We start from the raw sequence: 19,233 nt of genomic DNA, 5'->3' as shown, positions 1-19,233 counted from the left end.
TTATGGTAGCTCACCTACATTAATCTGTAATCTCTCCTACATTATGGAAACTGTAATCCCCCTACATTATGGTAGCTGTAATATCTCCTACATTATGGTAGCTGTAATCTCTCCTACATTATGGAAATCCCCTACATTATGGTGGTAGCTGTAATCTCTCCTACATTATGGTAGCTGTAATCTCCCCTACATTATGGTATCTGTAATCTCACCTACATTATGGTAGCTGTAATCTCTCCTACATTATGGTAGATGTAATCTCAACTACATTATGGTAGCTGTAATCTCTCCTACATTATGGTAGATGTAATCTCAACTACATGATGGAAACTGTAATCTCACCTACATTATGGTAGCTGTAATCTATCCTACATTATGGTAGCTGTAATCTATCCTACATTATGGTAGCTGTAATCTCCTCTACATTATGGTAGCTGTAATCTCACCTACATTATGGTGTCTGTAATCTCCCCTACATTATGGAAACTGTAATCCCCCCTACATTATGGTGGCTGTAATATCTCCTACATTATGGTAGCTGTAATCTCTCCTACATTATGGAAACTGTAATCTCACCTATATTATGGTATCTGTAATCTCACCTACATTATGGTATCTGTAATCTGACCTACATTATGGTAGCTGTAATCTCTCCTACATTATGGAAACTGTAACTCCCCCTACATTATGGTAGCTGTAATCTCCTCTACATTATGGTAGCTGTAATCTCTCCTACATTATGGAAACTAATCTCACCTACATTATGGTATCTGTAATCCCACCTACATTATGGTATCTGTAATCTCACCTACATTATGGTAGCTGTAATCTCTCCTACATTATGGTATCTGTAATCTCACCTACATTATGGAAACTGTAATCCCCCCTACATTATGGTAGCTGTAATCTCACCTACATTATGGTAGCTGTAATCTCTCCTACATTATGGAAACTGTAATCCCCCCTACATTATGGTAGCTGTAATCTCCTCTACATTATGGTATCTGTAATCTCACCTACATTATGGTAGCTGTAATATCCTCTACATTATAGCTGTAATCTCTCCTACATTATGGTAGCTGTAATCTCTCCTACATTATGGTAGATGTAATCTCCTACATTATGGTAGCTGTAATCTCACCTACATTATGGTAGCTGTAATCTCTCCTACATTATGGTAGCTGTAATCTCTCCTACATTATGGTATCTGTAATCTCATCTACATTATGGAAACTGTAATCTGTAATCTCACCTACATTATGGTAGCTGTAATCTCTCCTACATTATGGTAGCTGTAATCTCTCCTACATTATGGTAGCTGTAATCTCACCTACATTATGGTAGCTGTAATCTCACCTACATTATGGTATCTGTAATCTCACCTACATTATGGTATCTGTAATCTCTCCTACATTATGGTATCTGTAATCTCACCTACATTATGGTAGCTGTAATCTCTCCTACATTATGGTAGCTGTAATCTCTCCTACATTATGGTAGCTGTAATCTCACCTACATTATGGAAACTGTAATCCCCTACATTATGGTCTGTAATCTCACCTACATTATGGTGCTGTAATCTCTCCTACATTATGGAAACTGTAATCCCCCTACATTATGGTAGCTGTAATCTCTCCTACATTATGGTAGCTGTAATCTCTCCTACAATCTGTAATCTCCTACATTATGGTATCTGTAATCTCACCTACATTATGGTATCTGTAATCACCTACATTATGGTAGCTGTAATCTCTCCTACATTATCTGTAATCTCCCTACATTATGGTAGCTGTAATCTCCTACATTATGGTAGCTGTAATCTCTCCTACATTATGGTAGCTGTAATCTCCTACATTATGGTAGCTGTAATCTCAACTACATTATGGTAGCTGTAATCGCCCCTACATTATGGAAACTGTAATCTCACCTACATTATGGTAGCTGTAATCTATCCTACATTATGGTAGCTGTAATCTATCCTACATTATGGTAGCTGTAATCTCCCTACATTATGGTAGCTGTAATCTCTGACATTATGGTAGCTGTAATCTCACCTACATTATGGAAACTGTAATCCCCCCTCCTGTAATATCTCCTACATTATGGTAGCTGTAATCTCTCCTACATTATGGAAACTGTAATCTCACCTACATTATGGTATCTGTAATCTCACCTACATTATGGTATCTGTAATCTGACCTACATTATGGTAGCTGTAATCTCTCCTACATTATGGAAACTGTAACTCCCCTACATTATGGTAGCTGTAATCTCCTCTACATTATGGTAGCTGTAATCTCTCCTACATTATGGAAACTAATCTCACCTACATTATGGTATCTGTAATCCCACCTACATTATGGTATCTGTAATCTCACCTACATTATGGTAGCTGTAATCTCTCCTACATTATGGTATCTGTAATCTCACCTACATTATGGAAACTGTAATCCCCCCTACATTATGGTAGCTGTAATCTCACCTACATTATGGTAGCTGTAATCTCTCCTACATTATGGAAACTGTAATCCCCTACATTATGGTAGCTGTAATCTCCTCTACATTATGGTATCTGTAATCTCACCTACATTATGGTAGCTGTAATATCCTCTACATTATAGCTGTAATCTCTCCTACATTATGGTAGCTGTAATCTCTCCTACATTATGGTAGATGTAATCTCTCCTACATTATGGTAGCTGTAATCTCACCTACATTATGGTAGCTGTAATCTCTCCTACATTATGGTAGCTGTAATCTCTCCTACATTATGGTATCTGTAATCTCATCTACATTATGGAAACTGTAATCCCCTTACATTATGGTAGCTGTAATCTCACCTACATTATGGTAGCTGTAATCTCTCCTACATTATGGAAACTGTAATCCCCCTACATCATGGTAGCTGTAATCTCCTCTACATTATGGTAGCTGTAATCTCTCCTACATTATGGTAGCTGTAATCTCTCCTACATTATGGTAGCTGTAATCTCTCCTACATTATGGTAGCTGTAATCTCACCTACATTATGGTGGCTGTAATCTCCCCTACATTATGGAAACTGTAATCCCCCTACATTATGGTGGCTGTAATATCTCCTACATTATGGTAGCTGTAATCTCTCCTACATTATGGAAACTAATCTCATCTACATTATGGTAGCTGTAATCTCACCTACATTATGGTATCTGTAATCTCACCTACATTATGGTAGCTGTAATCTCTCCTACATTATGGTATCTGTAATCTCACCTACATTATGGTAGCTGTAATCTCACCTACATTATGGTATCTGTAATCTCACCTACATTATGGTATCTGTAATCTCTCCTACATTATGGTAGCTGTAATCTCTCCTACATTATGGTATCTGTAATCTCACCTACATTATGGTAGCTGTAATCTCTCCTACATTATGGTAGCTGTAATCTCACCTACATTATGGAAACTGTAATCCCCCTACATTATGGTAGCTGTAATGGTCTGTAATCTCTCCTACATTATGGAAACTGTAATCCCCCTACATTATGGTGGCTGTAATCTCTCCTACATTATGGTAGCTGTAATCTCTCCTACATTATGGCTGTAATCTCACCTACATTATGGTAGCTGTAATCTCACCTACATTATGGTATCTGTAATCTGACCTACATTATGGTAGCTGTAATCTCTCCTACATTATGGAAACTGTAACTCCCCTACATTATGGTAGCTGTAATCTCCTACATTATGGTAGCTGTAATCTCTCCTACATTATGGTAGCTGTAATCTCACCTACATTATGGTAGCTGTAATCTCTCCTACATTATGGTAGCTGTAATCTCACCTACATTATGGTAGCTGTAATCGCCCTACATGATGGAAACTGTAATCTCACCTACATTATGGTAGCTGTAATCTATCCTACATTATGGTAGCTGTAATCTATCCTACATTATGGTAGCTGTAATCTCCCTACATTATGGTAGCTGTAATCTCTCCGACATTATGGTAGCTGTAATCTCACCTACATTATGGTGTCTGTAATCTCCCTACATTATGGAAACTGTAATCCCCCTACATTATGGTGGCTGTAATATCTCCTACATTATGGTAGCTGTAATCTCTCCTACATTATGGAAACTGTAATCTCACCTACATTATGGTATCTGTAATCTCACCTACATTATGGTATCTGTAATCTGACCTACATTATGGTAGCTGTAATCTCTCCTACATTATGGAAACTGTAATCCCCTACATTATGGTAGCTGTAATCTCCTCTACATTATGGTAGCTGTAATCTCTCCTACATTATGGAAACTAATCTCACCTACATTATGGTATCTGTAATCCCACCTACATTATGGTATCTGTAATCTCACCTACATTATGGTAGCTGTAATCTCTCCTACATTATGGTATCTGTAATCTCACCTACATTATGGAAACTGTAATCCCCCTACATTATGGTAGCTGTAATCTCACCTACATTATGGTAGCTGTAATCTCTCCTACATTATGGAAACTGTAATCCCCCCTACATTATGGTAGCTGTAATCTCCTCTACATTATGGTATCTGTAATCTCACCTACATTATGGTAGCTGTAATATCCTCTACATTATAGCTGTAATCTCTCCTACATTATGGTAGCTGTAATCTCTCCTACATTATGGTAGATGTAATCTCTCCTACATTATGGTAGCTGTAATCTCACCTACATTATGGTAGCTGTAATCTCTCCTACATTATGGTAGCTGTAATCTCTCCTACATTATGGTATCTGTAATCTCATCTACATTATGGAAACTGTAATCCCCTACATTATGGTAGCTGTAATCTCACCTACATTATGGTAGCTGTAATCTCTCCTACATTATGGTAGCTGTAATCTCTCCTACATTATGGTAGCTGTAATCTCACCTACATTATGGTAGCTGTAATCTCACCTACATTATGGTATCTGTAATCTCACCTACATTATGGTGGCTGTAATCTCTCCTACATTATGGTAGCTGTAATCTCTCCTACATTATGGTATCTGTAATCTCACCTACATTATGGTAGCTGTAATCCTACATTATGGTAGCTGTAATCTCTCCTACATTATGGTATCTAATCTCACCTACATTATGGAAACTGTAATCCCCCCTACATTATGGTAGCTGTAATCTCACCTACATTATGGTGTCTGTAATCTCTCCTACATTATGGAAACTGTAATCCCCCCTACATTATGGTGGCTGTAATATCTCCTACATTATGGTAGCTGTAATCTCTCCTACATTATGGAAACTGTAATCTCACCTACATTATGGTATCTGTAATCTCACCTACATTATGGTATCTGTAATCTGACCTACATTATGGTAGCTGTAATCTCTCCTACATTATGGAAACTGTAACTCCCCCTACATTATGGTAGCTGTAATCTCCTCTACATTATGGTAGCTGTAATCTCTCCTACATTATGGTATCTGTAATCTCACCTACATTATGGTAGCTGTAATCTCTCCTACATTATGGTAGATGTAATCTCAACTACATTATGGTAGCTGTAATCGCCCCTACATGATGGAAACTGTAATCTCACCTACATTATGGTAGCTGTAATCTATCCTACATTATGGTAGCTGTAATCTATCCTACATTATGGTAGCTGTAATCTCCTCTACATTATGGTAGCTGTAATCTCTCCGACATTATGGTAGCTGTAATCTCACCTACATTATGGTGTCTGTAATCTCCCTACATTATGGAAACTGTAATCCCCCCTACATTATGGTGGCTGTAATATCTCCTACATTATGGTAGCTGTAATCTCTCCTACATTATGGAAACTGTAATCTCACCTACATTATGGTATCTGTAATCTCACCTACATTATGGTATCTGTAATCTGACCTACATTATGGTAGCTGTAATCTCTCCTACATTATGGAAACTGTAACTCCCCCTACATTATGGTAGCTGTAATCTCCTCTACATTATGGTAGCTGTAATCTCTCCTACATTATGGAAACTAATCTCACCTACATTATGGTATCTGTAATCCCACCTACATTATGGTATCTGTAATCTCACCTACATTATGGTAGCTGTAATCTCTCCTACATTATGGTATCTGTAATCTCACCTACATTATGGAAACTGTAATCCCCCCTACATTATGGTAGCTGTAATCTCACCTACATTATGGTAGCTGTAATCTCTCCTACATTATGGAAACTGTAATCCCCCCTACATTATGGTAGCTGTAATCTCCTCTACATTATGGTATCTGTAATCTCACCTACATTATGGTAGCTGTAATATCTCTACATTATAGCTGTAATCTCTCCTACATTATGGTAGCTGTAATCTCTCCTACATTATGGTAGATGTAATCTCTCCTACATTATGGTAGCTGTAATCTCACCTACATTATGGTAGCTGTAATCTCTCCTACATTATGGTAGCTGTAATCTCTCCTACATTATGGTATCTGTAATCTCATCTACATTATGGAAACTGTAATCCCCCTTACATTATGGTAGCTGTAATCTCACCTACATTATGGTAGCTGTAATCTCTCCTACATTATGGAAACTGTAATCCCCCCTACATCATGGTAGCTGTAATCTCCTCTACATTATGGTAGCTGTAATCTCTCCTACATTATGGTAGCTGTAATCTCTCCTACATTATGGTAGCTGTAATCTCTCCTACATTATGGTAGCTGTAATCCCACCTACATTATGGTGGCTGTAATCTCCCCTACATTATGGAAACTGTAATCCCCCTACATTATGGTGGCTGTAATATCTCCTACATTATGGTAGCTGTAATCTCTCCTACATTATGGAAACTAATCTCATCTACATTATGGTAGCTGTAATCTCACCTACATTATGGTATCTGTAATCTCACCTACATTATGGTAGCTGTAATCTCTCCTACATTATGGTATCTGTAATCTCACCTACATTATGGTAGCTGTAATCTCACCTACATTATGGTATCTGTAATCTCACCTACATTATGGTATCTGTAATCTCTCCTACATTATGGTAGCTGTAATCTCTCCTACATTATGGTATCTGTAATCTCACCTACATTATGGTAGCTGTAATCTCTCCTACATTATGGTAGCTGTAATCTCTCCTACATTATGGTATCTAATCTCACCTACATTATGGAAACTGTAATCCCCCTACATTATGGTAGCTGTAATCTCACCTACATTATGGTAGCTGTAATCTCTCCTACATTATGGAAACTGTAATCCCCCCTACATTATGGTAGCTGCAATCTCCTCTACATTATGGTAGCTGTAATCTCTCCTACATTATGGAAACTAATCTCACCTACATTATGGTAGCTGTAATATTTCCGACATTATGGTAGCTGTAAGGTCTCCTACATTATGGAAACTGTAATCTCCCTACATTATGGTATCTGTAATCTCACCTACATTATGGAAGCTGTAATCTCAACTACATTATGGTAGCTGTAATTGCCCCTACATTATGGAAACTGTAATCTCACCTACATTATGGTAGCTGTAATCTCCTCTACATTATGGTAGCTGTAATCTCTTCTACATTATGGTAGCTGTAATCTATCCTACATTATGGTAGCTGTAATCTATCCTACATTATGGTAGCTGTAATCTCCTCTACATTATGGCTGTAATCTCTCCGACATTATGGTAGCTGTAATCTCACCTACATTATGGTGTCTGTAATCTCCCTACATTATGGAAACTGTAATCCCCCTACATTATGGTGGCTGTAATATCTCCTACATTATGGTAGCTGTAATCTCTCCTACATTATGGAAACTGTAATCTCACCTACATTATGGTATCTGTAATCTCACCTACATTATGGTATCTGTAATCTGACCTACATTATGGTAGCTGTAATCTCTCCTACATTATGGAAACTGTAACTCCCCTACATTATGGTAGCTGTAATCTCCTCTACATTATGGTAGCTGTAATCTCTCCTACATTATGGAAACTAATCTCACCTACATTATGGTATCTGTAATCCCACCTACATTATGGTATCTGTAATCTCACCTACATTATGGTAGCTGTAATCTCTCCTACATTATGGTATCTGTAATCTCACCTACATTATGGAAACTGTAATCCCCCCTACATTATGGTAGCTGTAATCTCACCTACATTATGGTAGCTGTAATCTCTCCTACATTATGGAAACTGTAATCCCCCCTACATTATGGTAGCTGTAATCTCCTCTACATTATGGTATCTGTAATCTCACCTACATTATGGTAGCTGTAATATCCTCTACATTATAGCTGTAATCTCTCCTACATTATGGTAGCTGTAATCTCTCCTACATTATGGTAGATGTAATCTCTCCTACATTATGGTAGCTGTAATCTCACCTACATTATGGTAGCTGTAATCTCTCCTACATTATGGTAGCTGTAATCTCTCCTACATTATGGTATCTGTAATCTCATCTACATTATGGAAACTGTAATCCCCCTTACATTATGGTAGCTGTAATCTCACCTACATTATGGTAGCTGTAATCTCTCCTACATTATGGAAACTGTAATCCCCCCTACATCATGGTAGCTGTAATCTCCTCTACATTATGGTAGCTGTAATCTCTCCTACATTATGGTAGCTGTAATCTCTCCTACATTATGGTAGCTGTAATCTCTCCTACATTATGGTAGCTGTAATCCCACCTACATTATGGTGGCTGTAATCTCCCCTACATTATGGAAACTGTAATCCCCCTACATTATGGTGGCTGTAATATCTCCTACATTATGGTAGCTGTAATCTCTCCTACATTATGGAAACTAATCTCATCTACATTATGGTAGCTGTAATCTCACCTACATTATGGTATCTGTAATCTCACCTACATTATGGTAGCTGTAATCTCTCCTACATTATGGTATCTGTAATCTCACCTACATTATGGTAGCTGTAATTCCACCTACATTATGGTATCTGTAATCTCACCTACATTATGGTATCTGTAATCTCTCCTACATTATGGTAGCTGTAATCTCTCCTACATTATGGTATCTGTAATCTCACCTACATTATGGTAGCTGTAATCTCTCCTACATTATGGTAGCTGTAATCTCTCCTACATTATGGTATCTAATCTCACCTACATTATGGAAACTGTAATCCCCCTACATTATGGTAGCTGTAATCTCACCTACATTATGGTAGCTGTAATCTCTCCTACATTATGGAAACTGTAATCCCCCCTACATTATGGTAGCTGCAATCTCCTCTACATTATGGTAGCTGTAATCTCTCCTACATTATGGAAACTAATCTCACCTACATTATGGTAGCTGTAATATTTCCGACATTATGGTAGCTGTAAGGTCTCCTACATTATGGAAACTGTAATCTCCCTACATTATGGTATCTGTAATCTCACCTACATTATGGAAGCTGTAATCTCAACTACATTATGGTAGCTGTAATTGCCCCTACATTATGGAAACTGTAATCTCACCTACATTATGGTAGCTGTAATCTCCTCTACATTATGGTAGCTGTAATCTCTTCTACATTATGGTAGCTGTAATCTATCCTACATTATGGTAGCTGTAATCTATCCTACATTATGGTAGCTGTAATCTCCTCTACATTATGGTAGCTGTAATCTCTCCGACATTATGGTATCTGTAATCTCACCTACATTATGGTGTCTGTAATCTCCCTACATTATGGAAACTGTAATCCCCCTACATTATGGTGGCTGTAATATCTCCTACATTATGGTAGCTGTAATCTCTCCTACATTATGGAAACTGTAATCTCACCTACATTATGGTATCTGTAATCTCACCTACATTATGGTATCTGTAATCTGACCTACATTATGGTAGCTGTAATCTCTCCTACATTATGGAAACTGTAACTCCCCTACATTATGGTAGCTGTAATCTCCTCTACATTATGGTAGCTGTAATCTCTCCTACATTATGGAAACTAATCTCACCTACATTATGGTATCTGTAATCCCACCTACATTATGGTATCTGTAATCTCACCTACATTATGGTAGCTGTAATCTCTCCTACATTATGGTATCTGTAATCTCACCTACATTATGGAAACTGTAATCCCCCCTACATTATGGTAGCTGTAATCTCACCTACATTATGGTAGCTGTAATCTCTCCTACATTATGGAAACTGTAATCCCCCCTACATTATGGTAGCTGTAATCTCCTCTACATTATGGTATCTGTAATCTCACCTACATTATGGTAGCTGTAATATCCTCTACATTATAGCTGTAATCTCTCCTACATTATGGTAGCTGTAATCTCTCCTACATTATGGTAGATGTAATCTCTCCTACATTATGGTAGCTGTAATCTCACCTACATTATGGTAGCTGTAATCTCTCCTACATTATGGTAGCTGTAATCTCTCCTACATTATGGTATCTGTAATCTCATCTACATTATGGAAACTGTAATCCCCCTTACATTATGGTAGCTGTAATCTCACCTACATTATGGTAGCTGTAATCTCTCCTACATTATGGTAGCTGTAATCTCTCCTACATTATGGTAGCTGTAATCCCACCTACATTATGGTGGCTGTAATCTCCCCTACATTATGGAAACTGTAATCCCCCTACATTATGGTGGCTGTAATATCTCCTACATTATGGTAGCTGTAATCTCTCCTACATTATGGAAACTAATCTCATCTACATTATGGTAGCTGTAATCTCACCTACATTATGGTATCTGTAATCTCACCTACATTATGGTAGCTGTAATCTCTCCTACATTATGGTATCTGTAATCTCACCTACATTATGGTAGCTGTAATCTCACCTACATTATGGTATCTGTAATCTCACCTACATTATGGTATCTGTAATCTCTCCTACATTATGGTAGCTGTAATCTCTCCTACATTATGGTATCTGTAATCTCACCTACATTATGGTAGCTGTAATCTCTCCTACATTATGGTAGCTGTAATCTCTCCTACATTATGGTATCTAATCTCACCTACATTATGGAAACTGTAATCCCCTACATTATGGTAGCTGTAATCTCACCTACATTATGGTAGCTGTAATCTCTCCTACATTATGGAAACTGTAATCCCCCTACATTATGGTAGCTGCAATCTCCTCTACATTATGGTAGCTGTAATCTCTCCTACATTATGGAAACTAATCTCACCTACATTATGGTAGCTGTAATATTTCCGACATTATGGTAGCTGTAAGGTCTCCTACATTATGGAAACTGTAATCTCCCCTACATTATGGTATCTGTAATCTCACCTACATTATGGAAGCTGTAATCTCAACTACATTATGGTGGCTGTAATCTCCCTACATTATGGAAACTGTAATCCCCCTACATTATGGTGGCTGTAATATCTCCTACATTATGGTAGCTGTAATCTCTCCTACATTATGGAAACTAATCTCATCTACATTATGGTAGCTGTAATCTCACCTACATTATGGTATCTGTAATCTCACCTACATTATGGTAGCTGTAATCTCTCCTACATTATGGTATCTGTAATCTCACCTACATTATGGTAGCTGTAATTCCACCTACATTATGGTATCTGTAATCTCACCTACATTATGGTATCTGTAATCTCTCCTACATTATGGTAGCTGTAATCTCTCCTACATTATGGTATCTGTAATCTCACCTACATTATGGTAGCTGTAATCTCTCCTACATTATGGTAGCTGTAATCTCTCCTACATTATGGTATCTAATCTCACCTACATTATGGAAACTGTAATCCCCCTACATTATGGTAGCTGTAATCTCACCTACATTATGGTAGCTGTAATCTCTCCTACATTATGGAAACTGTAATCCCCCCTACATTATGGTAGCTGCAATCTCCTCTACATTATGGTAGCTGTAATCTCTCCTACATTATGGAAACTAATCTCACCTACATTATGGTAGCTGTAATATTTCCGACATTATGGTAGCTGTAAGGTCTCCTACATTATGGAAACTGTAATCTCCCCTACATTATGGTATCTGTAATCTCACCTACATTATGGAAGCTGTAATCTCAACTACATTATGGTAGCTGTAATTGCCCCTACATTATGGAAACTGTAATCTCACCTACATTATGGTAGCTGTAATCTCCTCTACATTATGGTAGCTGTAATCTCTTCTACATTATGGTAGCTGTAATCTATCCTACATTATGGTAGCTGTAATCTATCCTACATTATGGTAGCTGTAATCTCCTCTACATTATGGTAGCTGTAATCTCTCCGACATTATGGTAGCTGTAATCTCACCTACATTATGGTGTCTGTAATCTCCCCTACATTATGGAAACTGTAATCCCCCCTACATTATGGTGGCTGTAATATCTCCTACATTATGGTAGCTGTAATCTCTCCTACATTATGGAAACTGTAATCTCACCTACATTATGGTATCTGTAATCTCACCTACATTATGGTATCTGTAATCTGACCTACATTATGGTAGCTGTAATCTCTCCTACATTATGGAAACTGTAACTCCCCCTACATTATGGTAGCTGTAATCTCTCCTACATTATGGTATCTGTAATCTCACCTTCATTATGGTAGCTGTAATCTCTCCTACATTATGGTAGCTGTAATCTCTCCTACATTATGGTATCTAATCTCACCTACATTATGGAAACTGTAATCCCCCTACATTATGGTAGCTGTAATCTCACCTACATTATGGTAGCTGTAATCTCTCCTACATTATGGAAACTGTAATCCCCCCTACATTATGGTAGCTGCAATCTCCTCTACATTATGGTAGCTGTAATCTCTCCTACATTATGGAAACTAATCTCACCTACATTATGGTAGCTGTAATATTTCCGACATTATGGTAGCTGTAAGGTCTCCTACATTATGGAAACTGTAATCTCCCCTACATTATGGTATCTGTAATCTCACCTACATTATGGAAGCTGTAATCTCAACTACATTATGGTGGCTGTAATCTCCCCTACATTATGGAAACTGTAATCCCCCTACATTATGGTGGCTGTAATATCTCCTACATTATGGTAGCTGTAATCTCTCCTACATTATGGAAACTAATCTCATCTACATTATGGTAGCTGTAATCTCACCTACATTATGGTATCTGTAATCTCACCTACATTATGGTAGCTGTAATCTCTCCTACATTATGGTATCTGTAATCTCACCTACATTATGGTAGCTGTAATTCCACCTACATTATGGTATCTGTAATCTCACCTACATTATGGTATCTGTAATCTCTCCTACATTATGGTAGCTGTAATCTCTCCTACATTATGGTATCTGTAATCTCACCTACATTATGGTAGCTGTAATCTCTCCTACATTATGGTAGCTGTAATCTCTCCTACATTATGGTATCTAATCTCACCTACATTATGGAAACTGTAATCCCCCCTACATTATGGTAGCTGTAATCTCACCTACATTATGGTAGCTGTAATCTCTCCTACATTATGGAAACTGTAATCCCCCCTACATTATGGTAGCTGCAATCTCCTCTACATTATGGTAGCTGTAATCTCTCCTACATTATGGAAACTAATCTCACCTACATTATGGTAGCTGTAATATTTCCGACATTATGGTAGCTGTAAGGTCTCCTACATTATGGAAACTGTAATCTCCCCTACATTATGGTATCTGTAATCTCACCTACATTATGGAAGCTGTAATCTCAACTACATTATGGTAGCTGTAATTGCCCCTACATTATGGAAACTGTAATCTCACCTACATTATGGTAGCTGTAATCTCCTCTACATTATGGTAGCTGTAATCTATCCTACATTATGGTAGCTGTAATCTATCCTACATTATGGTAGCTGTAATCTCCTCTACATTATGGTAGCTGTAATCTCCTCTACATTATGGTAGCTGTAATCTCTCCGACATTATGGTAGCTGTAATCTCACCTACATTATGGTGTCTGTAATCTCCCCTACATTATGGAAACTGTAATCCCCCTACATTATGGTGGCTGTAATATCTCCTACATTATGGTAGCTGTAATCTCTCCTACATTATGGAAACTGTAATCTCACCTACATTATGGTATCTGTAATCTCACCTACATTATGGTATCTGTAATCTGACCTACATTATGGTAGCTGTAATCTCTCCTACATTATGGAAACTGTAACTCCCCTACATTATGGTAGCTGTAATCTCCTCTACATTATGGTAGCTGTAATCTCTCCTACATTATGGAAACTAATCTCACCTACATTATGGTATCTGTAATCCCACCTACATTATGGTATCTGTAATCTCACCTACATTATGGTAGCTGTAATCTCTCCTACATTATGGTATCTGTAATCTCACCTACATTATGGAAACTGTAATCCCCCCTACATTATGGTAGCTGTAATCTCACCTACATTATGGTAGCTGTAATCTCTCCTACATTATGGAAACTGTAATCCCCCTACATTATGGTAGCTGTAATCTCCTCTACATTATGGTATCTGTAATCTCACCTACATTATGGTAGCTGTAATATCCTCTACATTATAGCTGTAATCTCTCCTACATTATGGTAGCTGTAATCTCTCCTACATTATGGTAGATGTAATCTCTCCTACATTATGGTAGCTGTAATCTCACCTACATTATGGTAGCTGTAATCTCTCCTACATTATGGTAGCTGTAATCTCTCCTACATTATGGTATCTGTAATCTCATCTACATTATGGAAACTGTAATCCCCTTTACATTATGGTAGCTGTAATCTCACCTACATTATGGTAGCTGTAATCTCTCCTACATTATGGAAACTGTAATCCCCTACATCATGGTAGCTGTAATCTCTCCTACATTATGGTAGCTGTAATCTCTCCTACATTATGGTAGCTGTAATCTCTCCTACATTATGGTAGCTGTAATCCCACCTACATTATGGTGGCTGTAATCTCCCCTACATTATGGAAACTGTAATCCCCCTACATTATGGTGGCTGTAATATCTCCTACATTATGGTAGCTGTAATCTCTCCTACATTATGGAAACTAATCTCATCTACATTATGGTAGCTGTAATCTCACCTACATTATGGTATCTGTAATCTCACCTACATTATGGTAGCTGTAATCTCTCCTACATTATGGTATCTGTAATCTCACCTACATTATGGTAGCTGTAATCTCTCCTACATTATGGTATCTGTAATCTCTCCTACATTATGGTAGCTGTAATCTCTCCTACATTATGGTATCTGTAATCTCACCTACATTATGGTAGCTGTAATCTCTCCTACATTATGGTAGCTGTAATCTCTCCTACATTATGGTATCTAATCTCACCTACATTATGGAAACTGTAATCCCCCTACATTATGGTAGCTGTAATCTCACCTACATTATGGTAGCTGTAATCTCTCCTACATTATGGAAACTGTAATCCCCCTACATTATGGTAGCTGCAATCTCCTCTACATTATGGTAGCTGTAATCTCTCCTACATTATGGAAACTAATCTCACCTACATTATGGTAGCTGTAATATTTCCGACATTATGGTAGCTGTAAGGTCTCCTACATTATGGAAACTGTAATCTCCCCTACATTATGGTATCTGTAATCTCACCTACATTATGGAAGCTGTAATCTCAACTACATTATGGTAGCTGTAATTGCCCCTACATTATGGAAACTGTAATCTCACCTACATTATGGTAGCTGTAATCTCCTCTACATTATGGTAGCTGTAATCTCTTCTACATTATGGTAGCTGTAATCTCACCTACGTTATGGTGGCTGTAATCTCCCCTACATTATGGAAACTGTAATCCCCCTTACATTATGGTGGCTGTAATATCTCCTACATTATGGTAGCTGTAATCTCTCCTACATTATGGAAACTGTAATCTCACCTACATTATGGTAGCTGTAATCTCACCTACATTATGGTAGCTGTAATCTCTCCTACATTATGGTAGCTGTAATCTATCCTAATCTGTCTGTCTGTCTGTCTGTCTGTCTGTCTGTCTGTCTGTCTGTCTGTCTGTCTGTCTGTCTGTCTGTCTGTCTGTCTGTCTGTCTGTCTGTCTGTCTGTCTGTCTGTCTGTCTGTCTGTCTGTCTGTCTGTCTGTCTGTCTGTCTGTCTGTCTGTCTGTCTGTCTGTCTGTCTGTCTGTCTGTCTGTCTGTCTGTCTGTCTGTCTGTCTGTCTGTCTGTCTGTCTGTCTGTCTGTCTGTCTGTCTGTCTGTCTGTCTGTCTGTCTGTCTGTCTGTCTGTCTGTCTGTCTGTCTGTCTGTCTGTCTGTCTGTCTGTCTGTCTGTCTGTCTGTCTGTCTGTCTGTCTGTCTGTCTGTCTGTCTGTCTGTCTGTCTGTCTGTCTGTCTGTCTGTCTGTCTGTCTGTCTGTCTGTCTGTCTGTCTGTCTGTCTGTCTGTCTGTCTGTCTGTCTGTCTGTCTGTCTGTCTGTCTGTCTGTCTGTCTGTCTGTCTGTCTGTCTGTCTGTCTGTCTGTCTGTCTGTCTGTCTGTCTGTCTGTCTGTCTGTCTGTCTGTCTGTCTGTCTGTCTGTCTGTCTAGGTGAATGAGCACCTCATGGAGATTCTGGTGGAGGAGCAGAGGTTGAGAGAGAGCTCTTGTCTTGAGACCACAGCTACAGGAGCTCAGAGGGTGAGTACAGACCTTCCCCCTGCTAACAGAAAACAGGAACTCAGTCTCATGCCAGCTGTATAGAGAGACACTGCTAGGCTATGAGAGACTGCACTGCAGGCAGTTATGTAAGGCCTATATTCTTAGAAAAAAAATGTTTTGGCTGCCAAGTAGAACCCTCTGTGGAATGGAACACAAAAGGTTTCTACCTGGAACCAAAAATGGTTCTCCTATGGGGGTAGCTGAAGAACCCATTTGGAGGGGGGGGGGGATGAGAAAACATCGTCTTTTGAATACTCAGTTGTTGACACAGGAGACAGTCACAGTAGCCACTGGGTTGTTTCAGATTGAATAGGACATGAAGGGAGGATTCTAGCAGCTTCTCACCGCCCACTGTTCTGGATGCAGGGCTGTTTCACTTAGGAAAGTCTGGGCCAGTCCGTTTGTGTCCAAACCATATTAATATTCAGGATGGAGAAACATTTTCAGTGTTAACTTACATGACTAAAACCAGATTTAAAGTATGTAGAAACGATAATAAACATATATTTTCTACAAAGATCATCTTCGAGATTTAACAATCGCCTAAATAAAAGCTAGACAGGGAAAATCTACGTTTCAAAAAATGTTTGGTCGGCGACTGCACCATTGTCCACACCCAAGGTCACGCCCCAGCAAAGCCCACTACCTAAGCCCCATTTTGATCCACCTGAGCCTTTCTAGGCCTGATGGTTCTCTCCTCTCTGTAGACCTGATGGTTCTCTCCTCTCTGTAGACCTGAGCCTTCCTAGACCTGATGGTTCTCTCCTCTCTGTTGACCTGAGCCTTCCTAGACCTGATGGTTCTCTCCTCTCTGTAGACCTGATGGTTCTCTCCTCTCTGTAGACCTGAGCCTTCCTAGACCTGATGGTTCTCTCCTCTCTGTAGGCCTGATGGTTCTCTCCTCTCTGTAGACCTGAGCCTTCCTAGACCTGATGGTTCTCTCCTCTCTGTAAACCTGAGCCTTCCTAGACCTGATGGTTCTCTCCTCTCTGTAGACCTGAGCCTTCCTAGACCTGATGGTTATCTCTTCTCTGTAGGCCTGATGGTTCTCTCCTCTCTGTAGACCTGAGCCTTCCTAGACCTGATGGTTCTCTCCTCTCTGTAGGCCTGTTGGTCCTCTCTTCTCTGTAGGCCTGATGGTTCTCTCCTCTCTGTAGACCTGAGCCTTTCTAGGCCTGATGGTTCTCTCCTCTCTGTTGACCTGAGCCTTCCTAGACCTGATGGTTCTCTCCTCTCTGTAGACCTGATTGTTCTCTCCTCTCTGTAGACCTGATGGTTCTCTCCTCTCTGTAGACCTGATGGTCCTCTCTTCTCTGTAGGCCTGATGGTTCTTTCCTCTCTGTAGACCTGAGCCTTCCTAGACCTGATGGTTCTCTCCTCTCTGTAGGCTTGATGGTCCTCTCTTCTCTGTAGACCTGATGGTTCTCTCCTCTCTGTAGACCTGATTGTTCTCTCCTCTCTGTAGACCTGATGGTTCTCTCCTCTCTGTAGACCTGATTGTTCTCTCCTCTCTGTAGACCTGATGGTTCTCTCCTCTCTGTAGACCTGATGGTTCTCTCCTCTCTGTAGACCTGATGGTTCTCTCCTCTCTGTAGACCTGATGGTCCTCTCTTCTCTGTAGGCCTGATGGTTCTTTCCTCTCTGTAGACCTGAGCCTTCCTAGACCTGATGTTTCTCTCCTCTCTGTAGGCCTGATGGTCCTCTCTTCTCTGTAGGCCTGATGGTCCTCTCTTCTCTGTAGGCCTGATGGTTCTCTCCTCTCTGTAGACCTGATGGTTCTCTCCTCTCTATAGGCCTGATGGTTCTCTCCTCTCTATAGACCTGATGGTTCTCTCCTCTCTGTTGACCTGAGCCTTCCTAGACCTGATGGTGCTCTCCTCTCTGTAGACCTGATGGTTCTCTCCTCTCTATAGGCCTGATGGTTCTCTTCTCTCTGTAGACCTGATGGTTCTCTCCTCTCTGTTGACCTGAGCCTTCCTAGACCTGATGGTTCTCTCCTCTCTGTAGACCTGATGGTTCTCTCCTCTCTGTAGACCTGAGCCTTCCTAGACCTGATGGTTCTCTCCTCTCTGTAGGCCTGATGGTTCTCTCCTCTCTGTAGACCTGAGCCTTCCTAGGCCTCAGGGCAGGGGGCACGGGATGGGCCGCATCGCCGCGCACAGAAGACAGACCAAGCCCATGGGGGAGGGGGGGTGGAACCCCACCCTGCCACACTGGGTAGGACATAGCAACACTTTAAGGGGCATTGCAATAAAATTGGCGCTGACTAGGGAAATGTTTCCCCTGTTCTTTGTGCCATTTTGCACGTTCAAACTAAAACAATGTAACTAATAATGGCATCTTTATGCTTTCGTTAATAAAATAATTATAAAAATACTCTTTCAAAATGCCGATGTTTATTTAGTTATTGACTTATGAATTTCTATGGGAATGAATATCACTGAATTACAGAAATATTGGAACAAAGTTGTCTAATGAAGGTAAACAAATTGTTGCTTACTAGAAAATACTCTTTCAAATACACACGGTCACGTTGTACAGCGCCATTATGAATATT

General features: G+C 39.4%; 1 protein-coding gene across 5 annotated transcripts in view; it reads left to right on the top strand.

The window, feature by feature from the left end:
• The window catches only part of LOC124009507 (calmodulin-regulated spectrin-associated protein 2-like), a 160,189-nt gene that overhangs the window by 87,923 nt on the left and 53,033 nt on the right, over positions 1 to 19,233 (top strand). For all 5 annotated transcript variants that reach the window (XM_046321349.1, XM_046321348.1, XM_046321347.1 and 2 more), the window contains one exon: positions 16,566 to 16,655. In XM_046321349.1, the coding sequence (XP_046177305.1) occupies positions 16,566 to 16,655 (90 nt within the window). The remainder of the gene's footprint in view (positions 1 to 16,565; positions 16,656 to 19,233) is intronic.

Source organism: Oncorhynchus gorbuscha, linkage group LG22, assembly GCF_021184085.1.
Source record: "Oncorhynchus gorbuscha isolate QuinsamMale2020 ecotype Even-year linkage group LG22, OgorEven_v1.0, whole genome shotgun sequence".
In the NCBI taxonomy this organism is placed as follows: domain Eukaryota; kingdom Metazoa; phylum Chordata; class Actinopteri; order Salmoniformes; family Salmonidae; genus Oncorhynchus; species Oncorhynchus gorbuscha.
The sequence above is the reverse complement of the archived record's forward strand: the minus strand, read 5'-3'. Positions and strand labels throughout refer to the sequence as shown.